Source organism: Corvus moneduloides, chromosome 9 (assembly GCF_009650955.1).
Source record: "Corvus moneduloides isolate bCorMon1 chromosome 9, bCorMon1.pri, whole genome shotgun sequence".
NCBI lineage: Eukaryota > Metazoa > Chordata > Aves > Passeriformes > Corvidae > Corvus > Corvus moneduloides.
This window is the reverse complement of record NC_045484.1, coordinates 32,778,972-32,804,069: the sequence shown is the minus strand read 5'-3', so window position 1 is coordinate 32,804,069 and position 25,098 is coordinate 32,778,972. Positions and strand designations below refer to the sequence as shown.

The following is a 25,098-nucleotide window of genomic DNA, read 5'->3' as shown; positions in this document are numbered from 1 at the left end:
CCCCCAGCGGTTTGTGATATTTTTTGGTAGATTGAATTACTGTTTGCAGGAGTTTCACATTTTCAGAGCATCCTGCCATTCTTATAAAGCCTCTTTGCCTTGGGTTGAGGGGCCATGCTTTAGTCAACCTTGCTGTTAATATTCTGGAGAACAGTCTTAGCAGGATGGAGCCAATCATGATGGGTCTCCAGTTATTAATGTCTTGGAAACGTTCTGGTTTGGTTGACTTTGGTGTTAATACAGTCCTGCATCCCCTCACCATGTCCGAGATTTTACCTGATGTTAACCAAAGGTTGAATATCTCCATGGTCTGGGCAAACTCAGGGTCTGTCTTCTCGAGGTCCTTTAGGGTAATCCCGTCTGGACCAGGAGCTCAGCTTTTGCTCATCTCCTGCACGTTCTTCTCAGTTTCTTTGGCTGTAATTAAGTCCCTGGAAGCGCTATTGTCAGCTTTCCCATTGAATTTGCAAGTTCCCAAGGCTCTTAAACTTTCCAGGTGTTTCCCATCTGTCTTTAAATGCCACACAAATTCACTGGGTAGAATTTTGCAGGACAGGCATTCAATGTCATGCAGAGTAATCTTGGCTGATTTCCCCCAATCTAGATGGAATAGGTGCTGGAAGTGCACCTCTCCTGATTGCTCTCTTAGTCAGCCACTTCTGGCAAGGTCTTCAGGAGTTTTCTTCCTGGGTCCCTGCTTTGTTCTTATCTCGGGCTGATGTTCTTATCTGGCTTATCATATTGATGCATCTGAAGCAGCCCTGGGCTGACTCATTGACCAGTGATGTCATCTGCTGGCCATTAAGTACCTGCTTGAATGCCCATGGGAAGGAGTTGAGTTTCCCAGCTGAAAGACTTTGACTGAAAGTTCTCTGATAATGGGCCCGCAGCTGCCCCTCCCTCTGCTGGTTGATGTTCCCAGCTGTTCCTCCTCATTATCTGGCCAATGACTCATGCCAGGTTCTGTTCCCATGCCCACAGCTGGTTCCCTGGGCAGCAATCTCCTCTTATCACTCATCTGCTTCCCTATCTTGGACAGAATGTGTTTGGCAATGAGTTTACTGATGGTTTTGTTTCCCCAAAACTGAGCCTTCAACCTTATCAGCAGATGCTCTTCCTCCTTAGACCAACACCTTTTGTGGGCGAAACATAGATTTAAAAGAAACATAAAGAGTTTAGTTATAGGCTAGCTGTGTTGCAATTAGTTAGAAGAGGAAGGAATTTGGGCCCAGCTAGAGTTAATTAAAATGGTTAAGAGAGCTGGACCTGAAACAGTTTTCAAGATGTTAGGAATTGCTTATGGAATAATTGCTGATCTGTCATTTGTATGTTTGCTTAGCTGTGCTTAGAATGAGGAACAGAAACATTGATAAGTTGGTCTGGGGAACAAGGGCAATTACCAGTTTCCTCCCTCTGTGGGAACCTATTCAAAAGTCACGCAAGAGGAAACTTAGAGATGTGGGTGGGGATGTTGCTGGCAGGTTGTTCTCCAGCTCAGGAGGCAATGTTTCCAATATTCCTTCCCTCTCCTTGCTGCTTTTTCCCCCTGTTGTTTAGTAAAAAAGTCTCGGGAGACAGCTGTCTTCTCCCACACTTGGTTGAGGTTTAAGATGTTCTTACACCTCCCATAGCCTGGGAAAACCCTCCCAAACCGTAGGAAAACAAACACACTCCTTAGTGTCAAACACACCCGATGTGTAAAACTCCAGTGTCAGCAGTTCAAATGCATTTTCTGCTAAGTTAGGGAGGCCAGATGGTAAATTTAGAGAACACAGGTAGGCCCTGTTTTTACACAAGGAATCTAGATTAAAAGTTTTAGATGCCAGGTGCAGCCAATCAAAACGGGAAGTTTGGGTGCCGGTCAATGCCTGGTACAGGTTTATCGATGGACACATTTTAGGGATCCGGATAGTTAAAGTGTCCAAAATTTTCAGAGAGGAGGAATAAGATCGGCAGTAGACCCCTCAATAAATTACCGGATCTTGCCAGGCACAAATCCCTGGGCCAGAATTCGGGTAAAAAGCTGCACGGTCCTTACATAAAATTTGTTTTTACAGTTTAGCAGGAGATTGTTGACTGGAGATTCCAATGATATCATGCTGGGGCAGAAGTCGGCTTCGTTACACTTCAAAGGGCATACAGTGGTACCATGAAGAGGAGTGACCTTTGCAGCAGTGCCCACTTCGTAACAGGTATCTCCTCAGAAGATGGTAGTTACGCTGGCCGCTTACCCGCGCTTCATTGAATTTCTTCACTTTGGCATTCAGAGCACTGGGCAGAAATCACATGGCGTCAACACCCGCCTCGGGCCTTCGCGATGCTTTGTTTTAATTAAACAGTCAGATTCCCCTGGTCCACACCAGTTCTAAGCTGGCTGCTTGGCGCCGGCCGAGGCGGGGCGCCGGCCCGGGGACCCCATCCGGGGACCCTCTGCTGCGCAATTGGACCAGGTGGTGAAAACCATGTCCTGTCCCTCTCCAGTGGCATGAGGAGATGATGATCATCCCTGGAGGAATTGCCTGATCCCCTGTGAGCCCTGGGCCTTTTTCCTCAAATGCTCAATAAACCCCTTCAGCAAATTTACACTCCATGTCCATGTAACTGTATCCGTGTGTGCTTTCCAAAGCAAATTCCCCCAAATCTCCAAGAAGTTGATCCCAGAAGTGTTGTCCTGTCCCCGTGACCATCTGCACACCCCATCACTGTCTCACTGTCACATCCACACATCTCTGAGCCTGCTGGCACCTCCCAGGTTTGCTCTGAACTCCTCCCTCCTGCTCCCCACCACCAGGAATGACCATGGGAGCTCAGACCAGGAGCACCCAGGCTAGGGATGGATAAGAAGCACCTGGCAGAGGCGGGAGGAATCCCCCATTTCAGGGGGGTTGTGGGGTGCAGGGGGAGCAGCTGAGTCCCCTCCCAGATCCAAGGCTACAAACCGGGGACAAGATGCCTCAAGTGCCTCAGCTGAATCGTTTCCCTCAGCCCTTGGCCCGGCAAGTCTCTGGCTGCAGCACAACTTCTGCAGGAGACTTTGCAATGGGAAGACAAAAGGAAGGAATTGGTCCTTCCCTCTCCCTCAGCCTTCCTCCTTGTGCTGATCTTCTTGTCATCCCTTAGCAAAACCAACCAAAACTCATCTGCAGTGAGGTGTTTCCGAGGGTCCGTTCCCAAACAGGGCCACAGGAGGGTTTTCTGCCAGGGCAGAAGTGGGATTTGGTCAGACAGTTTAAAACATGACCATTTCTAAATGCTGGAAATCCAGAGGCTCCAAAAAGGAAGTCTGCAGTTGGAATGGTCCATTATCCTCCTGCTTCCCGCTGCTCAGCTGGCCAAGCCCAACTCCAGAGGAGCAGATCATGGAAAGCAGAGCTGCAGGGAGTGTTGGAGACTCATTCCCAGAGAGAGAGGGAGAAAGAGTGAAATAGGGACAAGAATTCCAATTGTTTTCTTGATCATAACCACCACAAACAGCTCTGTACTCAGTGTGCAACATCCCAATGCTGAGGCACGTTCCTGGTTTTTCACCACAAATTGCATCATTTTGGAAACTGTCCCTGGATTACAACAAAACCACAGGCCAAAAATTGACTCCGTTTGCTTCCTACATCAGAAATCATTAAACCTCTACCAAGATGCATTTCCCTGCAGCAGAAAAGGCCGCTTGATTCCCTTTGTGCTGACTTTCTCCTGAGTTCACGACTTCAGATCAACTGAAAGTGTCCCGCTACCACCAAAGGTGGCCGCCAACAACCAGGATCCAACCCCTGAGTCACCATCAAACGCGCTGGATCTGCGCCTTCCGCAGCCCAGCAGCAATTCCTGCCGCTGCCCCCTGCTCTGGGTCAGCCTGACGGGCATGGTTCTGGTGTGTGGGGCCGGCTCCCACAGGACACAGCGCTCAGACCCGCTCTGTGTCCCGCAGCTTGGGCATCTCAGGCACTGCTCCACAGCTGCGGGGCCATTTCCCACTCTTTTTCCACCAAGGTTCCACCACTGCTGCACTGAATCACAGAATCCCAGAATTAACCAGGTTGGAAAAGACCTGTGAGATCATCCAGTCCAACCTATGACCCAACACCACCTTGTCACCAGACCATGGCAGTGAGTGCCACATCCAGTCTTTCCTTAAATACCTCCAGGGATGGCGAACTCCACCACCTCCCTGGGCAGCCCATTCCAATGCCCAATCACCCTTGCTGTGAAGAAACTCCTTCTAATCTCCAGCCTAAACCTCCTCTGCTGCAGCTCAAGGCTGTGTCCTCTTGTCCTGTCTGTGTTCCCTGGGAGAAGAGACCGAGCCCCACCTGGCTGCCCCCTCCTGTCAGGGAGTTGTAGAGAGTGAGAAGGTCCCCCCTCAGCCTCCTCTTCTCCAGGATAAACAACCCCAGCTCCCTCAGCTGCTGCTCACGGGACTTGCATTCCACCGCTGTTCCACTGTTGCTCCGTGGCTGCTGCTGCTGCCGCTGCTGTTCCAGCGCAGCTGCAAACCCTCCCCTGGTGCTGCTCCCACTCCAGTGCTGCTCGTCTGTGACACTGCGGGGCCTCCTGGAACCGTGGGGACATTGTGACACCGCGGGGACACGTGGAAGCAAAGGAACCCTGTGCCACTCCAGGATCTTGTGGAATCCACAGGCCCTGGGGCACTGTGGGGCCTCCTGGAACCAAGGATCCATTGTGATCCCTGAGGGCCTCGTGGTTCCCAGGGATCCTTGTGACACTGTGGGGCCTCATGGAACCAAAGATCCATTGTGACACTGCAGGGCCTCAAGGAACCAAAGGGACCCTGTTACAATGTGAGACCTGATGGCAGAAAGGGGGAACCTGTGACAATGTGGGGCCTCATGGAGCCAAGGCAACCCTGAGACAATGTGGGACCTCACAGCAGAAAGGGGACTCTGTAACAATGTGGGGCCTCGTGGAACCAAGGACCATTGTGACACCACAAGGGCTCACGGCACCAGAGGGATCCTGTGACACCATGCGACCTCGTGGCCCAAAGGAGAACCTGTGACACTGTGGGGCCTCAGGGAATCAAGGGGACTCAGAGACACGGGGGGGGCTCCTGGTTCTCAGTCTCTTCTGACACTTGTCTCCATCTACACAGAAGCCAAACAGGGCAGCCTGAGCCTCTGCATCCAGAATATTCCCGTCTCCATGGCAGGATGCTCCTGCTCCCAGTGGTGCTGTGTGTTCCCTCTGCTCCCTGGGGGAATTGCATCCTACAAGAGACACAGCGAGCACTCCAGTACCCGACACCACAGGGCAGGGCCTCCTTCTGGGTGGCAGCAGAGACATCTTTCACTCCATCAGAATGCTCAGAGCCCCGTCCAATGTGGTCTGGAATGTTTCCAGGGACGGGGCATCCACCAGCTCGCTGGGAAATCTGTGCCAGTGTTTCACCACTCTCAGCATCAAGAATTTTCCCTTTTCTCTGCTCTGAACCCACTCTCTCTTAGTTGAAAACAATCTCCCCTTGTCCCCTTGACACAGGCCCCACGGAAACATTTCTCCACATGTTTCCGAGGAGGTGCTTTGAAGTCTGAAAGGTCACACTGGGGTGTCCCCACGGCCTTTTCTGCTCCAGGCTGAACATGTCCAACTGTCCCAGCCTGTCTCTGTCACAGAGCTGCTCCAGTCCCCCGAGCATCTTGGTGGCCTCCTCTGGAAGTGCTCCACGAGGCCCGAGTCTTTCCTGTGCTGAGGACTCTCTTGTCAATTGTTTTTACAGAAGACGCAGTCGCTAGGAGAGGGGAAAATCATCCTTCCTGAAATGTGGGCACAAGAGCAGGGATGGTTCCTGCACGGCTGAGACACAGCCCCGAGGGAGGCAGGGACATTCCCATGGCGTCCCTGCAGCTGGGGGCCAATCTGCCGGCACTGGGAGCCTCTGTGTGTGTCCAGCTCATTCTCCCACGGCCGTTGGCACGTGGTCAGCAGCTGTCCAATGCCATCCCCCTAATTGGTACCGATCTCCAAGGCAGCCTGGAGCTCTCCTGGGCCAACGTTCCCTAATTAGGACCCTGTGGACACTTCCTCAATTTATGTCCAAACCAATGTCAGCACACCAAAGACATCACAGCACTTGTCCATGAGGTCAAGTATCCCCCGTGGGGACACTCTGCTCTCTCCTCCATGGGGCACAAAGCAGCAACACTCCCAAGGAAAATCTTCTCCCATGGGCCCTGCGGCTCCTTGGGAAGTTCCAGAGCAAAGAGTCAAGGCAGGTGCCTGAAATGCTTTCCCAGCTGGCCCACAACACATCTCGGATGGATCCACAGTGTCCCTGGGAAAGAGAGAAGCAGAACCCTTCACTAATACCCTGGAACGTCCAACAGGAATCACAGCCATGAACAGCTCTCAGGAATCACTTCTCAGTGGATTTTAACTTCTTGGAAGCCCAAGGAGTCGGAATGTCTTCCTGGAGCCTTGGGCCCTGGGCAAACAGGACTTATCAGAGATGCTGGCAGGGGACCATCATCCCTCCTCCTCCCAGGACACTTCTCTTTGCCCAATTAGCTCCGAGTGGCTGCCTGGGGACAAGCCCCTCTTTCTCCACGTCCCTTTGGATGGGCACATCCGACTCAAGTCCAGCGCTGGCCTGGGCCCAGGGCCAGGGAACTGCAGAGACTCTCTGTGTGGACAAGGGCCTTTGGGGAGCTGCAGCAAATTGCATCCAGGCACAGTGCTGGAGTTTGAGCCTTACTGGGGATGGGGTCCCTGGCACCCTGCATGTGGAGCAGCTGTGCAGAGCTGGAGCCAGGTGCTCTGTGTGGGCACGGTGGCTGTGGGTGGGACAGGGGGAGGGTCAGGGCAGGACATTTTCCCCTCTGAACTCTGCTCTGGGGCTGCAGGTGGAACTGTTTTGGGGCCTGCGAGGAAAGGGAATGGAGTGGTCTGGCTGTTGGAAGAAGCACACCTGAGCCATTTCTCAAGCCTCAGCCTTGTCTTGGGGTGATCAACATTGCCCAGTGCTCCCCAGTGTCTCCAGTACCTGCAGATCCCAATCACCTGCCTACCCTTGACTCAAAGTCCTCCCACATTCCTGTTTTCCCTGATTCCGGGGTCCTGGAAGAGGGGTCAGTGCCCAGCCCTGTTTTCTCAAAGTGCCTGAGTGGGAATAGGGGCAACTGTGCTGGGACCCAAGAGAGTTTGGGATGGGCTCAGCTCTGGGCTGTCCCACAGGGAAAGCTCTGGGAGGGAAGGGGCAGCAGGAGATGGGGGATCTGGCTGTGGGGGCTGCAGGAGGATGGATTGTGGTGGAGTGGGGGTTGTCCCCACTGGGGATCCATCTGCTTTCAGGTCTGCCATGCATAGACCACCCTGCATCAGGCAGTCCCAGGAAGCACAAGATGTCTGTCAGGCCCTGGGTAAACAGGGCTTAACAGAGATGCTGGCAAGGATCCAGCATCCCTCCTCCTCACAGGACACCTCTGTTTGCCCAGTTAGCTCCAAGTGGCTACCTGGGGACAAGTCCCACATGCCCATGTTCCTCGGGATGTGCACATCCTGCTCAGGGCCAGCACTGGCCTGGGCCCAGGGCCACGGAATTGACCGAGGTGCTCTGGGAGGGCCCAGTGGCTGCAGGTGGGACAGGATTATGGTCAGGCCAGGGCATATTCCCCTCTGGACACTGCTCTATTGCTGGAAATTGAACCAGTTAGGGATCTGCAGGGAAAGGGATATAGGGTTGTCTGGACGTGAGAATTGTCACACCTGAGCCGTTCCCCAAGGCTCAGCCTTGTCTGCAGCTGATCACCACCCCCCAGTGCTCCCCAGTGTCTCCAGCGACTGGAGATCCCAATCACTCACCGGATCACATGTCCCTTGTTTCTCTTGTTCTCCCACACGTTGGGGCTGGTGCTGGGCTCAGCTCTGGGCTGTCCCACAGGGAAAGCTCTGGGAGGGAAGGGGCAGCTGAATGGGGGATCTGGCTGTGGGGGCTGCAGGAGGATGGATTGTGGTGGAGTGGGCGCTGTTCTCACATTGGGATCCAGCTGCCTTTGGCTCCCTGCCCTGCAGGCTGAGAGTTGCCCCTGGCAGCTGGCAGATCCCCTGTCCTGGCAAAGACAGGGATGCAGGACGGCTCTGCAGGACAGCGCTGAGCACCCCTGGCTGCACCCCCACCTTCACACCCTGCAGCCATCCCTGGGAGAGGAGGCATTTGGGCTTTTCACAGGGAGAGGGCTGCATTGGAGGGGATCCTATGGATGTCACCCCAAGACAGGAGACCTCTCAACTCTCCTGACACAACATTTCTGGGTTTCATTTTCTGTCATTCCCTGATCTTATCTCTGCTTCCTGGAGATTTTCCTCCTGGACTTGTTTGCCTGGGCCTTATCTGTCCCTGCCACCACTCACAGACCCCAAATCTCTGTGCACTCTCCTTGACCCTGCAGGAACCTGCCTCTTTGCAGGGCACTGGCTGGGGGCAGTTTCTGTTTGCAGCTTGGAAAAAGGACAGGTCACACTAAGACTGATCACTAAAAGTAAGACTTCAGATGTCTCAGGGACTTGTCAGAATTCATCATACCTTTTATTGATATCCCCTCCCTGCCATTCTCCACTAGTAGGAAACTGAAAACAAAGTCTCAGGAAATGTCCTCATTTTTATCAAAATCCTTGCCTTGGCAATATTCTGGGACAGATCAGAAACCCTCAGCATTGTCAGAGCTTCATGAGCATTTCACTCCCCCTGCACTCGAGATGTTCTGAGCTGTACTCACAGAATCTGTAGACACTGGGATGTTCCAGCTTCAGGAGATCCCTCCAGGAGCTGCAGCGGCCTTGTCCTGCAGCCAGAGGCTTCCTGAGTCAAGAGCTGGCAATGATTCTGCTCCAGCAACTTCTCAGCACCTTTGCAGCCTTGGCTGAGTTTAAGCCCTGTGTGCCTGTGTGCTGTGCCCGGGCTGGCTGCAGGCAGTGCCCCAGCCCTGCTGGGCTGGGCCCAGGAGCTGCTCCTGGCCACAGCTGTCTCTCTGCAGCGCTGCCGCTTGTCAGGAGCCGCCTCTGTGCCAGGAGCCCGGCCCAGCTCAGCAGCACAGACACAGCACAAGGACTCTGATGACCCTCCTGGGGCTTGGTGCTGAGGCCCTGAACATCAGTCCCTGAGAGGGAGCTGAAGCAATCTCTCGAGAATTCAAAGTCAATATCAATCTCCAGAGTTTCCTGAAGTTTTCATGGGTCCCACTGAGGAAGACTGAGGATGAGAAAGTGTCCCCAGGTTCCAGTTAGAGCAGAACACTGGAGGCAGTGGTGGCAGGTGGGGACAAGCAAAGGAAAGGTATCTGTGAGGCTGAGGAAACCTGGATGTGTTCCATGACTCCAAAGGGCCAAGGCCTGAGCCCCAGCCCCTGGCAAGGCAGATCCTGTCCCTCCCTCAGTGCGCAGGGCTCTTCCCGGGGCACTGGGATGTGGGGATGTGCAGTGCCAAGGGCAGCACCATGGGGCGGCCCCTGCCAGGCCGCTGAGCAGGGACAAGGAGGCGCTGAGGCCCCAGGGCTGCAAGGGTCACTTGTCTCCTGCTGGCCTCAGGGCCAGGGCCAGCAGCCGTGGCCCAAGTGCTGCACAAGTTGGCTCTGTCAGGGCCTTGCAGCTGCTGCCCATCCCTCTGCCCTCTGCAGCCCAGGCTGTCCCACGCTGTCCCTGCCCTGCGCCTCTGTCCCTGCAGGCTGTCCTCATCCCCCCGGCTGCCCCACCTTGCCGGCCCCTTCCTTTGCTGGCAGCTCTGTGTCCTGCCTGCCTCTGCCTGGGCACACAAAGCCTTGGGCTGCTCCAGACTCCTTCTGGGGGACGTGTTGCAGCACAGCACTTCCCTGGGAGGGAAAGACCTTTCTCCTGGTGTCCAGTCTGGAGCTGCCCAGCTGCCCTTGGTGCCATTATTTCTTTGTCAGGCTGTTTTATACAATGAAGAAAAGCTCCTCCATCTTTGAAACCTCCCTTCAAGCCCTCCCAGGCTACTTCTCTTCTGTCCTCAGTCTCCACAGAACTGAGCCCAGGGCCCTCAGCCTCCACCTGCTGGTTTTGTGATGAGGCCTCCAAAGCCCATCTTGGGAGATTTTTGGGTTCTCTCGAAGGTCTTTGAAAATGGAAACATAGTGATCGAGGTCCAAGAAAAATGGAGTGTTATTTTTTCCCAAACCTTGCAGTGACAGAACAAGGGGCAATAGCTTTAAACTGAATGAGGGGGAATTTAGATTTGATCGAAGGAGGGAATATTTGACAGTGAGAGAGGCACAGAACTGCAGCTGTGCAAGCCAGAGAACGATGTTCCATCCCAAAATTCTTCAAGGTCAGGAGGTTTGTGCCAACCCCTCCACTCCCCAAGGATGGAATTCCTGTTGTGGGGGTTCTCTGATGTGCTGCGTGACCTCACAAAGCTTCTGGCCAGAATGTCTGCTGGGGGCCAGCCAGGCTGCTGCAGTGGCAGTGACCTCACAGCCATCACCATTCCAGCCCTGTCCCCTGGGCGTGGCTCTCCCCTTTCCTCTGTCCTGGTCTTGTCTCTGCAGGGATGGGTGGTTTTGTGATGAACACCTTGTCCCCAAGATATTCCTGAGACCAATCATTTGTCAGTCAGGCCCATGTCACAGCAGTGACCTCATATTCAACTCGCTCAACTCCTCATCTCTACTGGAGCCCACATTGAGCAGCCAAAGCCAGCCCCTGCTCTGGCCTTTCCCTCTGCCCTGCTCCAGGGCCTGACAGAGCCAGGCTGCCGCAGGTGACCTTGAGGTTGTGCAGGGCTCAGGCACAAGGGCTGTGCCAGACTCAGTGCCCAGCTCACACTCTGTGGGGTGGAGCAGAGCCCAGCCAGAATCACCCCCTGAAGCAGCAGCTCTGCCGTGCTGGCCACTGGGCCGGCTTGGCCAGGGAGGCTTCTGGCCATGCCCTGCAAGGAGCTGCTGCTGCCAAGGTGCCTTTGGTGGCTCAGGCTCTCCCTGGCACAGCTCCCACTCCGGCACTCTGCACTGAGGCCTTCAATGTGTTGGGCTGGCCTGGGGCTTCTCCTGCAGCAGGGTCTGCCCTGGTCATGGCACAGGAAAGGCAGTTCCTGCTGGAGCAGGAGGCTCTGCCCGGAATGGGCTCAAACAGCTCCAACAAGGCCCTGTTGGCAAAGCCCCCAGTGGGGAATGCAGAAGGGAGGTCCCGCTGCTTTTGGGGTGAAGAATGCAGAACCCAACCTGACTCCTCCATTTCAAAGTTCAACATCCTGAGAGGGAGCTGCAGCTGTGGCAGAGCTGGTAAAATCCCTGGAGAAAGGAACAACCAACCAAGTGACGCCACTGAGAGCTTCTCCAGAGCTCTGGAGTTGGCACAGCCTGGGCACATCTGACTGACAGGGCAGCACGTCAGACTAGAAAAGCCCCGTCCCAAATTTTAACGGCAACGTCTTCTGACATTTCCCTTCTTGGGGGTGGTGGAGATCCCTCCCTGGAGTGGGGACACTCCTCAAGGTCACTGCTCAAGGCCGAGTCACAGAGATTTGTCCACGGTCATTGATCTGGGTGAGTGACATCAATCTCTGCTTAAGGACTGGTTTTGCTTTAATACAAGTGCTTCAAAATTGCGTCCTAGAGCACTAGATTGTAATAGTTGTTATAGCTCCTATACTGTGTAGTAAATAATTCTGATTGAGATCTTTTTCTCTAATCATGAGGGTAATCAATTAGATCTGTATTTATATAAATAGATCTGGTTTGCTGTTACTCATCCTGTGGGACAATTTGCATAAAGCTTCAATTCCACCTGTCCAATCCTTGCCAAATAAACATAAACCCTTGCCAAAATCTGGGGCTGGGATTGGATCCAGCCGTTCCCAGGCTCCCCTCACTGAAGGAGTTTAGAAAGCCCGGGGGTCCTGGAGGGATTTGGGGATCTATGGGGAGTGTTTGGGGGTCCCTGCTGCACCTCATGACCCAATGGCAGCTTCTCTAATAAACATCGCCTGAAGCTCCCACTCTGCCCATGACAGGCACGTTGTGAGTGTCTGTGACATCCCGGCTCTAGGGCAGCCTGGGGACTCCCGGATGTCACCATGGAACCCCTGGGAGTGTCCGTCACCTCACGGTTCTTTAGGAGCACGGGGATTTCACCACTGGACTCCTGCCACTGACTGTGACATCCCGGCTCCTTGTCAGCATACAGACACGTCTGTTGTCACCATGGAGCCCCTGTGAGTATGTGTGAGCTCATGGCCCTTTGGAAGAAGACACCCTTTGCATTTCACATGAAACCCCTGTGACCGGGTCTTTAGCAGCCCAGAGACCCCTGAGATGTCACTGTGGAGCCCCTGCGCTTGTCTGTGAGCTCTCAGCTTCAGAGCAGGCTGAAGACAACTGTGATGTCACCGTGGAGTCCCTGTGGCTGTGTGTGACTAATGCATCTTTAGGAGCCTAGAGACCCCTGGGATATCACCGTGGAGCCTCTGTCACTGCCAGTGACCTCGTGGCTCTTTAGCAGCCTGGAGACACTTGGAATGTCACCGTGGAGCCCTTGTGAGTACCTGTGACAGATCAATGCCCCAGCAACATGAAGTCCCCTGGGATGTCACCATGCAATGGCTTTGACTGCCTCTGACCCCACGGCTTTTTATCATCCCAGGAAAAGCCTGGGATGTCACCATGGAACCCCTTTGACTGCTTGTGCCGTGGTTTAGGAATGATATTCCCCCATTTCATGCTCCTACTAAAACCGCGGCGCCTCTCACTCCCCTACTGCCTCCCATGGAAAGCACAAAAGACAAAGATCCTGGGCTGGGATAAGAACAATTTACTGGGAACAGCAATGAGATAAGGAACAAACAGGAACAGCAACAATACTGATAACAGAAGGGATAAGACAAAGAAGTTACTTACAGGGAAAACAGCAACACCACCAACCCTGCTGCTGTGTTCACCCAGGTGCCTGTGGAAAACCAGAATAAGGAGATCACCATCCAGGTGTCTTCCCAATGTGGATCACCAGGAATGTGGGTCACCAGGTCTCTTTGCAAAGTGGGTCCTCTGATGGAGGATGATGATGGGGCAGCAGACAAAGCTTTTCCTGCAGTTGGGGCGGTCCCAGGGCTTCCCTTACCGGTGGCTCTGCCGGTGATTAGTCAAGTAAGAACTCCGAGTGAAGCTCTTCCCACACTCAGGACACTTGTAGGGCCTCTCCCCAGTGTGGATGCGCTGATGGGGGACGAGGCTAGAGTTGCGGCAGAAGCCCTTCCCACAGTCGGGGCAGCGGAAGGGCCTCTCGTCTGTGTGAATCCGCTGATGCAGGAGGAGTTTGGAGCTGTCCCGACACCTCTTGCCACACTCGGGACACTCGTAGGGCTTCTCCCCGGTGTGGATCCTCTGGTGGTGAATCAGGGCCAAGCTCCTGCTGAACCTCTTCCCACATTCCCCACACTTGTAGGGCCGTTCCCCTGTGTGGGTCATCTGGTGGCGGATCAGGCTGGAGCTGACATTGAAGTCCTTCCCACATTCCAAGCACTTGTAGGGCCGTTCCCCGGTATGGATCCTCTCGTGGCGGATCAGGTGGGACCTCCAGCGGAAGCTCTTCCCACATTCACCACATTCATAGGGCTTCTCCCTATCATGAAGCTGCTCATGGACCACCAGGTCTGAGCTCTGGCTGGAGCTCCAGCTGCCATCCCGGCACACAGTGGGTCTTTCCTCCTTGGAGCACCCTGGCCTGGGTTTGGAGCCCCTCTTTGTATGGGATCTTTGGGGCTTTTCCTTCCCGTTGGATTCCTGTGACGTGGAGCCACTCAAAACGACCTCTTCCACAAGACTCTGTCGGGGGAATTTGCCCTTCCTGGTCTCCATCCTCAGCTCGTTGTCTGGGGGAGGAAGAACAAAGAGAGGATGGGATTTGCTTCCATGTCAGAGGGAAGGGGAAGGAGATCCCCCAGTTCATCCTTGGCAGGATGGCGTCGGCAGCAGGGTTGTCCTGCAGCCAGGGGTGATGCTGGGCTGAGAGATGGAGCAGAAGAGAGGGGGAAAGGGGCAGTGACTTCCGCCTCACCTGTCTGGCTGTCCTGGGGCATCTTCCTCTTCCTCACAGCTTTCTCCTCCATCTGGCCAAGGTTTGGGAATGGGAACTCCTGCAATGGGGAAAAACAAGGTGTGAGCGCATTGGGTTGGGCGTTCCTCCTGCCCAAGTCCATCTCTAGAAGTCACCGGGCCTCTGGTGTCCATTAAAACCTCCAAAACACCAAGATTCAGTTCAAAAGAAGCCTCCTGCGAGTTCCCCCTCTCTGGTCCCTCTACTTTGAGCTTCTGGGGGCTCCCTCCTGTCCCTGCTGCTGGGGGTCCTGAATGTATTGGGTTTCCCCCATCTGCTTAGTCCCCACCCACCCCAGGCTGCCTGGGATCCCTGGAATTCCAAGGCTCCCTCCACTTTGGTCTCCAAACTTGGAGATCCTTTGTGTCCCTCTTCTCTGGCATCCCCTCACTTAGGAATGCTGGGGGGCTTTGGGAGTCCTGGGGTTTCCCCTTATTCTCTGCTTCAGGGAGCCAGGGCTCCAAGGCATCCCCCCTTTCCCACTTGAGGGTCCTGGCAATCCTTGAGGTCCCCCCTCTCTGAGGTCCCCACTTCAGGGTGCAGGCAATCACAGGGTTCACTCTCTCCAGATTCCCTCTCCTCCAGGTTGCTGGGGTTCCCCCAGTCCCGATATTGTTCCTCTCTGCTCTCCTCACTCTGCGGGTCCCAAGGTGCCCCTGCTCTGGCTCTTCTGGGGGGTCCCACAACCCCCTGGCTCTGGGCTGAAAGCAGCAGTGCCTGACCCAGGAAGGCCAACTCTCACTGCGGGGTAGGGACCCAGCATCCCCCCGCCCACCTTGGGGGCTCTGCTGGCAGCAGCTACCAGGACTGCCAGAAAAACCTTTCCTGGGGACACCCCAGCATCCCCCAGAGGATCTTTTTGCCTCAGCTTTGGAGTCCTGCAAGCTCCAAACAGCCCCTCCCAAAAAACACTGTGCTGCTTTTAAGGGAAACTGGCAGGAGAAATGAACCCGCCTCAACCACCTCAAGAGAGAGTTCCGGTCGGGCTTACAATTCATTAAAGAGATTACAATAAACACAGCAATCAAGAGAAAACGGGTTTTAAGCCACAAAGACTGAGTACAACCTGGCACCGTGCTGGTCAGAGTGATGGTGGAGATCCTACCACGTGGTGGTCACAGTCTTGTCAAAAGTGCTGGTCCTGTGGAAGTTCTGCTCCTCCTCTGGATCCCTTGAGCAGCAGTGGTTTCCTAGTTCCCCCAAGCCAGGTTTTATATGCTCAGGTTCAGGTGGAAATGCTCAGTACCTCCCCCAGGTCAGGGAGGTTCACAATGGAATGATGTCATTCTCTGAGTCACAGGATATTTTGGGAGTCCTTGATTGTCTAAGTCCTTGCAGCTGCCCATTCTGCTGGTTGATAATGACCAATTAGCAGAGAAGTCCCCTCAGGCTGGATGTGACTGCTGGTTGTTGTGGGTTTGTTTTTCTTTTCAGGAATTTTGTCCCATCTGAAAGGAAGAGGATGTGAGGGCAGGGGGTTGCCCAGGAGACAATCAGGGGCAATTAGGAAACCAAAGAAATGGCCACGCCTCTTCACATACCATGGTGATGGCTCAGCCAGAGAAACCAGAGTTTGGAAGTGGTGGCTGGGGAGTGAGCTCTCTGGCTGGGGGGTTGGTTCTCAGCAATCGCAGAGATAGCATGAGAGGTTGGGGGCAAACCGAGACTTTGCTGATGTGTGGGGTCTGGGCTCTGCCCCCTTTGCTCAGCAATCGGAGGCACAGCGGTCACCTGTGGTGCTCGCAGTGGGTGCCTGTCCTTACCAAGATGGGGCTGCACTGTGCCTTGCTCTTGGCGTCTGCCCTCTTGTTTTACTGCTTCTCCTGGCTGCCAACACCAACTGCTGCTCAATCAGATCTGCTGCCTTCACCACTTCTGCCAGCTGCCGGTGAGTGACGCTGAGGTCCAGTGCTGCCTGATGGGACCTGCCTGCCTTTGCTGTTTGCTGCCCGCTGCCAGGGTTGGTGCTGAGACCGATTGCTGTCCCGTGAGGCTGCAAAAGGAGAGCTGTCCCCTGTGCCCTCTTGCCCCAGCTGCCACTGCCAGCTGGAGAGGCTGCTGCATGGAGTTACCGAGGAAGCTGCCGCTGCTGCATCGCGTGAGCAAGAATGCTGAGAAGTGTGGAAGAAAGCTGATTACACAGGATCTGAAAACAGGAAAGGCATCCTGTTTGTCAGGCTGCAAGCCTTGAGAAAAGAATGACAAACTGTCAAGACAACAGATTTATTAGGGGACTGTAACCGGTTTTTGAGCGAGCAGCTAAAACAGTTTCTCACACTCCAAAGTATGAACGCTCTCTAACTTTACAATAAACCCGATTCACTTACACCTACCTTGTGTCTCTCGCATCCATACATCACAATACCCAACCCGTCATCCTTCATGCTCAAGTACAAGATGGCAGCACAGGTACCTGCAGGTAAGTGCAGCCATTCCTTGAGGGTTGATCAAACTTTTAGGTCAAGGGCCTTGAGGAACCCTGATTTCAGCTCTGAATGGTCAGCCAGGTAGGTCACTTGAGGGATGGTATATATTTTTGGGCTATCCATTTTTTGATTCCTAGAGTTTGAAGAGGGACTTTACCAATTCACTGTAACCAGAATGTGAGTTTTGTAGATAGGATGGATTTTGCTACACCAATCCAAGGGTCAATCTGCAGGCCCAGATCTTTTTCAGAGTCACCGGGGCCAGTCATGTTCGGGCTGTGCCAGTGATGGTCCAAGCAGTGCAGTTGTTGATGCTAGAAGAGTCCTTTGTTTGCTTGATGGAAAAGCCGTGGCACTGTTCCCCTTGTGTTTTGAGACCGGGGAGATTGCAGAAGGTCTCTAATATCTTGATGTTCTGCTTCATGTTTTCCCAGGAATCGCTCAATAAGACCACATCGTCTGCAAATGCCATCGCTGTGATGCTGTTCATTCCCCAGTGGTTGTACCCTTTGCCACTCTCTTCCAGCTTGCAAAAGGCAACATTGGGTTGCCCTGTTTGACTCACACCTGGATCTGGATGTGGTCTGTCTGTGTTTTCTTTGTGGTGATATATGTACGGATGTTCTCATACATATTGCTCACCAAGCTGATGACATGAGGCTCCACTTCCCTTTACTGCAGACCATGTAGAATGTGCTGGTGGCTGACTGTGTCAAAAGCCTTAGTAATGTCCACAAATACAACCCCCAGCGGTTTGTGATATTTTTTGGTAGATTGAATTACTGTTTGCAGGAGTTTCACATTTTCAGAGCATCCTGCCATTCTTATAAAGCCTCTTTGCCTTGGGTTGAGGGGCCATGCTTTAGTCAACCTTGCTGTTAGTATTCTGGAGAACAGTCTTAGCAGGATGGAGCCAATCATGATGGGTCTCCAGTTATTAATGTCTTGGAAACGTTCTGGTTTGGTTGACTTTGGTGTTAATACAGTCCTGCATCCCCTCACCATGTCCGAGATTTTACCTGATGTTAACCAAAGGTTGAATATCTCCATGGTCTGGGCAAACTCAGGGTCTGTCTTCTCGAGGTCCTTTAGGGTAATCCCGTCTGGACCAGGAGCTCAGCTTTTGCTCATCTCCTGCACGTTCTTCTCAGTTTCTTTGGCTGTAATTAAGTCCCTGGAAGCGCTATTGTCAGCTTTCCCATTGAATTTGCAAGTTCCCAAGGCTCTTAAACTTTCCAGGTGTTTCCCATCTGTCTTTAAATGCCACACAAATTTCACTGGGTAGAATTTTGCAGGACAGGCATTCAGTGTCATGCAGAGTAATCTTGGCTGATTTCCCCCAATCTAGATGGAATAGGTGCTGGAAGTGCACCTCTCCTGATTGCTCTCTTAGTCAGCCACTTCTGGCAAGGTCTTCAGGAGTTTTCTTCCTGGGTCCCTGCTTTGTTCTTATCTCGGGCTGATGTTCTTATCTGGCTTATCATATTGATGCATCTGAAGCAGCCCTGGGCTGACTCATTGACCAGTGATGTCATCTGCTGGCCATTAAGTACCTGCTTGAATGCCCATGGGAAGGAGTTGAGTTTCCCAGCTGAAAGACTTTGACTGAAAGTTCTCTGATAATGGGCCCGCAGCTGCCCCTCCCTCTGCTGGTTGATGTTCCCAGCTGTTCCTCCTCATTATCTGGCCAATGACTCATGCCAGGTTCTGTTCCCATGCCCACAGCTGGTTCCCTGGGCAGCAATCTCCTCTTATCACTCATCTGCTTCCCTATCTTGGACAGAATGTGTTTGGCAATGAGTTTACTGATGGTTTTGTTTCCCCAAAACTGAGCCTTCAACCTTATCAGCAGATGCTCTTCCTCCTTAGACCAACACCTTTTGTGGGCGAAACATAGATTTAAAAGAAACATAAAGAGTTTAGTTATAGGCTAGCTGTGTTGCAATTAGTTAGAAGAGGAAGGAATTTGGGCCCAGCTAGAGTTAATTAAAATGGTTAAGAGAGCTGGACCTGAAACAGTTTTCAAGATGTTAGGAATTGCTTATGGAATAATTGCTGATCTGTCATTTGTATGTTTGCTTAGCTGTGCTTAGAATGAGGAACAGAAACATTGATAAGTTGGTCTGGGGAACAAGGGCAATTACCAGTTTCCTCCCTCTGTGGGAACCTATTCAAAAGTCACGCAAGAGGAAACTTAGAGATGTGGGTGGGGATGTTGCTGGCAGGTTGTTCTCCAGCTCAGGAGGCAATGTTTCCAATATTCCTTCCCTCTCCTTGCTGCTTTTTCCCCCTGTTGTTTAGTAAAAAAGTCTCGGGAGACAGCTGTCTTCTCCCACACTTGGTTGAGGTTTAAGATGTTCTTACACCTCCCATAGCCTGGGAAAACCCTCCCAAACCGTAGGAAAACAAACACACTCCTTAGTGTCAAACACACCCGATGTGTAAAACTCCAGTGTCAGCAGTTCAAATGCATTTTCTGCTAAGTTAGGGAGGCCAGATGGTAAATTTAGAGAACACAGGTAGGCCCTGTTTTTACACAAGGAATCTAGATTAAAAGTTTTAGATGCCAGGTGCAGCCAATCAAAACGGGAAGTTTGGGTGCCGGTCAATGCCTGGTACAGGTTTATCGATGGACACATTTTAGGGATCCGGATAGTTAAAGTGTCCAAAATTTTCAGAGAGGAGGAATAAGATCGGCAGTAGACCCCTCAATAAATTACCGGATCTTGCCAGGCACAAATCCCTGGGCCAGAATTCGGGTAAAAAGCTGCACGGTCCTTACATAAAATTTGTTTAACAGTTTAGCAGGAGATTGTTGACTGGAGATTCCAATGATATCATGCTGGGGCAGAAGTCGGCTTCGTTACACTTCAAAGGGCATACAGTGGTACCATGAAGAGGAGTGACCTTTGCAGCAGTGCCCACTTCGTAACAGGTATCTCCTCAGAAGATGGTAGTTACGCTGGCCGCTTACCCGCGCTTCATTGAATTTCTTCACTTTGGCATTCAGAGCACTGGGCAGAAATCACATGGCGTCAACACCCGCCTCGGGCCTTCGCGATGCTTTGTTTTAATTAAACAGTCAGATTCCCCTGGTCCACACCAGTTCTAAGCTGGCTGCTTGGCGCCGGCCGAGGCGGGGCGCCGGCCCGGGGACCCCATCCGGGGACCCTCTGCTGCGCGATTGGACCAGGTGGTGAAAACCATGTCCTGTCCCCCTCCAGTGGCATGAGGAGATGATGATCATCCCTGGAGGAATTGCCTGATCCCCTGTGAGCCCTGGGCCTTTTTCCTCAAATGCTCAATAAACCCCTTCAGCAAATTTACACTCCATGTCCATGTAACTGTATCCGTGTGTGCTTTCCAAAGCAAATTCCCCCAAATCTCCAAGAAGTTGATCCCAGAAGTGTTGTCCTGTCCCCGTGACCATCTGCACACCCCATCACTGTCTCACTGTCACCTCCACACATCTCTGAGCCTGCTGGCACCTCCCAGGTTTGCTCTGAACTCCTCCCTCCTGCTCCCCACCACCAGGAATGACCATGGGAGCTCAGACCAGGAGCACCCAGGCTAGGGATGGATAAGAAGCACCTGGCAGAGGCGGGAGGAATCCCCCATTTCAGGGGGGTTGTGGGGTGCAGGGGGAGCAGCTGAGTCCCCCTCCCAGATCCAAGGCTACAAACCGGGGACAAGATGCCTCAAGTGCCTCAGCTGAATCGTTTCCCTCAGCCCTTGGCCCGGCAAGTCTCTGGCTGCAGCACAACCTGTGCAGGAGACTTTGCAATGGGAAGACAAAAGGAAGGAATTGGTCCTTCCCTCTCCCTCAGCCTTCCTCCTTGTGCTGATCTTCTTGTCATCCCTTAGCAAAACCAACCAAAACTCATCTGCAGTGAGGTGTTTCCGAGGGTCCGTTCCCAAACAGGGCCACAGGAGGGTTTTTCTGCCAGGGCAGAAGTGGGATTTGGTCAGACAGTTTAAAACATGACCATTTCTAAATGCTGGAAATCCAGAGGCTCCAAAAAGGAAGTCTGCAGTTGGAATGGTCCATTATCCTCCTGCTTCCCGCTGCTCAGCTGGCCAAGCCCAACTCCAGAGGAGCAGATCATGGAAAGCAGAGCTGCAGGGAGTGTTGGAGACTCATTCGCAGAGAGAGAGGGAGAAAGAGTGAAATAGGGACAAGAATTCCAATTGTTTTCTTGACCATAACCACCACAAACAGCTCTGTACTCAGTGTGCAACATCCCGATGCTGAGGCACGTTCCTGGTTTTTCACCACAAATTGCATCATTTTGGAAACTGTCCCTGGATTACAACAAAACCACAGGCCAAAAATTGACTCCGTTTGCTTCCTACATCAGAAATCATTAAACCTCTACCAAGACGCATTTCCCTGCAGCAGAAAAGGACGCTTGATTCCCTTTGTGCTGACTTTCTCCTGAGTTCACGACTTCAGATCAACTGAAAGTGTCCCGCTACCACCAAAGGTGGCCGCCAACAACCAGGATCCAACCCCCTGAGTCACCATCAAACGCGCTGGATCTGCGCCTTCCGCAGCCCAGCAGCAATTCCTGCCGCTGCCCCCTGCTCTGGGTCAGCCTGACGGGCATGGTTCTGGTGTGTGGGGGCTGGCTCCCACAGGACACAGCGCTCAGACCCGCTCTGTGTCCCGCAGCTTGGGCATCTCAGGCACTGCTCCACAGCTGCGGGGCCATTTCCCACTCTTTTTCCACCAAGGTTCCACCACTGCTGCACTGAATCACAGAATCCCAGAATTAACCAGGTTGGAAAAGACCTGTGAGATCATCCAGTCCAACCTATGACCCAACACCACCTTGTCACCAGACCATGGCAGTGAGTGCCACATCCAGTCTTTCCTTAAATAACTCCAGGGACTGGCGAACTCCACCACCTCCCTGGGCAGCCCATTCCAATGCCCAATCACCCTTGCAGTGAAGAAACTCCTTCTAATCTCCAGCCTAAACCTCCTCTGCTGCAGCTCAAGGCTGTGTCCTCTTGTCCTGTCTGTGTTCCCTGGGAGAAGAGACCGAGCCCCACCTGGCTGCCCCCTCCTGTCAGGGAGTTGTAGAGAGTGAGAAGGTCCCCCCTCAGCCTCCTCTTCTCCAGGATAAACAACCCCAGCTCCCTCAGCTGCTGCTCACGGGACTTGCATTCCACCGCTGTTCCACTGTTGCTCCGTGGCTGCTGCTGCTGCTGCTGCTGTTCCAGCGCAGCTGCAAACCCTCCCCTGGTGCTGCTCCCACTCCAGTGCTGCTCGTCTGTGACACTGCGGGGCCTCCTGGAACCGTGGGGACATTGTGACACCGAGGGGACACGTGGAAGCAAAGGAACCCTGTGCCACTCCAGGATCTTGTGGAATCCACAGGCCCTGGGGCACTGTGGGGCCTCCTGGAACCAAGGATCCATTGTGATCCCTGAGGGCCTCGTGGTTCCCAGGGATCCTTGTGACACTGTGGGGCCTCATGGAACCAAAGATCCATTGTGACACTGCAGGGCCTCAAGGAACCAAAGGGACCCTGTTACAATGTGAGACCTGATGGCAGAAAGGGGGAACCTGTGACAATGTGGGGCCTCATGGAGCCAAGGCAACCCTGAGACAATGTGGGACCTCACAGCAGAAAGGGGACTCTGTAACAATGTGGGGCCTCGTGGAACCAAGGACCATTGTGACACCACAAGGGCTCACGGCACCAGAGGGATCCTGTGACACCATGCGACCTCGTGGCCCAAAGGAGAACCTGTGACACTGTGGGGCCTCAGGGAATCAAGGGGACTCAGAGACACGGGGGGGGGCTCCTGGTTCTCAGTCTCTTCTGACACTTGTCTCCATCTACACAGAAGCCAAACAGGGCAGCCTGAGCCTCTGCATCCAGAATATTCCCGTCTCCATGGCAGGATGCTCCTGCTCCCAGTGGTGCTGTGTGTTCCCTCTGCTCCCTGGGGGAATTGCATCCTACAAGAGACACCAAGCACTCCAGTACCCGACACCACAGGGCAGGGCCTCCTTCTGGATGGGAGCAGAGACATCTTTCACTCCATCAGAATGCTCAGAGCCCCGTCCAATGTGGTCTGGAATGTTTCCAGGCACGGGGCATCCACCAGCTCGCTGGGAAATCTGTGCCAGTGTTTCACCACTCTCAGCATCAAGAATTTTCCTTATCTCTGCTCTGAACCCACTCTCTCTTAGTTGAAAACAATCTCCCCTTGTCCCCTTGACACAGGCCCCACGGAAACATTTCTCCACATGTTTCCGAGGAGGTGCTTTGAAGTCTGAAAGGTCACACTGGGGTGTCCCCACGGCCTTTTCTGCTCCAGGCTGAACATGTCCAACTGTCCCAGCCTGTCTCTGTCACAGAGCTGCTCCAGTCCCCCGAGCATCTTGGTGGCCTCCTCTGGAAGTGCTCCACGAGGCCCGAGTCTTTCCTGTGCTGAGGACTCTCTTGTCAATTGTTTTTACAGAAGACGCAGTCGCTAGGAGAGGGGAAAATCATCCTTCCTGAAATGTGGGCACAAGAGCAGGGATGGTTCCTGCACGGCTGAGACACAGCCCCGAGGGAGGCAGGGACATTCCCATGGCGTCCCTGCAGCTGGGGGCCAATCTGCCGGCACTGGGAGCCTCTGTGTGTGTCCAGCTCATTCTCCCACGGCCGTTGTCACGTGGTCAGCAGCTGTCCAATGCCATCCCCCTAATTGGTACCGATCTCCAAGGCAGCCTGGAGCTCTCCTGGGCCAACGTTCCCTAATTAGGACCCTGTGGACACTTCCTCAATTTATGTCCAAACCAATGTCAGCACACCAAAGACATCACAGCACTTGTCCATGAGGTCAAGTATCCCCCATGGGGACACTCTGCTCTCTCCTCCATGGGGCACAAAGCAGCAACACTCCCAAGGAAAATCTTCTCCCATGGGCCCTGCGGCTCCTTGGGAAGTTCCAGAGCAAAGAGTCAAGGCAGGTGCCTGAAATGCTTTCCCAGCTGGCCCACAACACATCTCGGATGGATCCACAGTGTCCCTGGGAAAGAGAGAAGCAGAACCCTTCACTAATACCCTGGAACGTCCAACAGGAATCACAGCCATGAACAGCTCTCAGGAATCACTTCTCAGAGGATTTTAACTTCTTGGAAGCCCAAGGAGTCGGAATGTCTTCCTGGAGCCTTGGGCCCTGGGCAAACAGGACTTATCAGAGATGCTGGCAGGGGACCATCATCCCTCCTCCTCCCAGGACACTTCTCTTTGCCCAATTAGCTCCGAGTGGCTGCCTGGGGACAAGCCCCTCTTTCTCCACGTCCCCTTTGGATGGGCACATCCGACTCAAGGTCCAGCGCTGGCCTGGGCCCAGGGCCAGGGAACTGCAGAGACTCTCTGTGTGGACAAGGGCCTTTGGGGAGCTGCAGCAAATTGCATCCAGGCACAGTGCTGGAGTTTGAGCCTTACTGGGGATGGGGTCCCTGGCACCCTGCATGTGGAGCAGCTGTGCAGAGCTGGAGCCAGGTGCTCTGTGTGGGCACGGTGGCTGTGGGTGGGACAGGGGGAGGGTCAGGGCAGGACATTTTCCCCTCTGAACTCTGCTCTGGGGCTGGAGGTGGAACTGTTTTGGGGCCTGCGAGGAAAGGGAATGGAGTGGTCTGGCTGTGGAAGAAGCACACCTGAGCCATTTCTCAAGCCTCAGCCTTGTCTTGGGGTGATCAACATTGCCCAGTGCTCCCCAGTGTCTCCAGTGACTGCAGATCCCAATCACCTGCCTACCCTTGACTCAAAGTCCTCCCACATTCCTGTTTTCCCTGATTCCGGGGTCCTGGAAGAGGGGTCAGTGCCCAGCCCTGTTTTCTCAAAGTGCCTGAGTGGGAATAGGGGCAACTGTGCTGGGACCCAAGAGAGTTTGGGATGGGCTCAGCTCTGGGCTGTCCCACAGGGAAAGCTCTGGGAGGGAAGGGGCAGCAGGAGATGGGGGATCTGGCTGTGGGGGCTGCAGGAGGATGGATTGTGTGGGAGTGGGGGTTGTCCCCACTGGGGATCCATCTGCTTTCAGGTCTGCCATGCATAGACCACCCTGCATCAGGCAGTCCCAGGAAGCACAAGATGTCTGTCAGGCCCTGGGTAAACAGGGCTTAACAGAGATGCTGGCAAGGATCCAGCATCCCTCCTCCTCACAGGACACCTCTGTTTGCCCAGTTAGCTCCAAGTGGCTACCTGGGGACAAGTCCCACATGCCCATGTTCCTCGGGATGTGCACATCCTGCTCAGGGCCAGCACTGGCCTGGGCCCAGGGCCACGGAATTGACCGAGGTGCTCTGGAGGGCCCAGTGGCTGCAGGTGGGACAGGATTATGGTCAGGCCAGGGCATATTCCCCTCTGGACACTGCTCTATTGCTGGAAATTGAACCAGTTAGGGATCTGCAGGGAAAGGGATATAGGGTTGTCTGGACGTGAGAATTGTCACACCTGAGCCGTTCCCCAAGGCTCAGCCTTGTCTGCAGCTGATCACCACCCCCCGGTGCTCCCCAGTGTCTCCAGCGACTGGAGATCCCAATCACTCACCGGATCACATGTCCCTTGTTTCTCTTGTTCTCCCACACGTTGGGGCTGGTGCTGGGCTCAGC

At 53.7% G+C, this 25,098-nt stretch overlaps 1 protein-coding gene across 1 annotated transcript in view; it reads right to left on the bottom strand.

Annotated features, from left to right (window-relative positions):
• Positions 1 to 25,098, bottom strand: part of LOC116447733 (zinc finger protein 420-like) — a gene marked incomplete at its 5' end in the record, with an annotated part of 109,024 nt that overhangs the window by 69,029 nt on the left and 14,897 nt on the right. Inside the window, 3 exon segments of the mRNA XM_032117198.1 lie at positions 260 to 343; positions 2,232 to 2,271; positions 13,078 to 13,616. Of these exon segments, the coding sequence (XP_031973089.1) occupies positions 260 to 343; positions 2,232 to 2,271; positions 13,078 to 13,616 (663 nt within the window).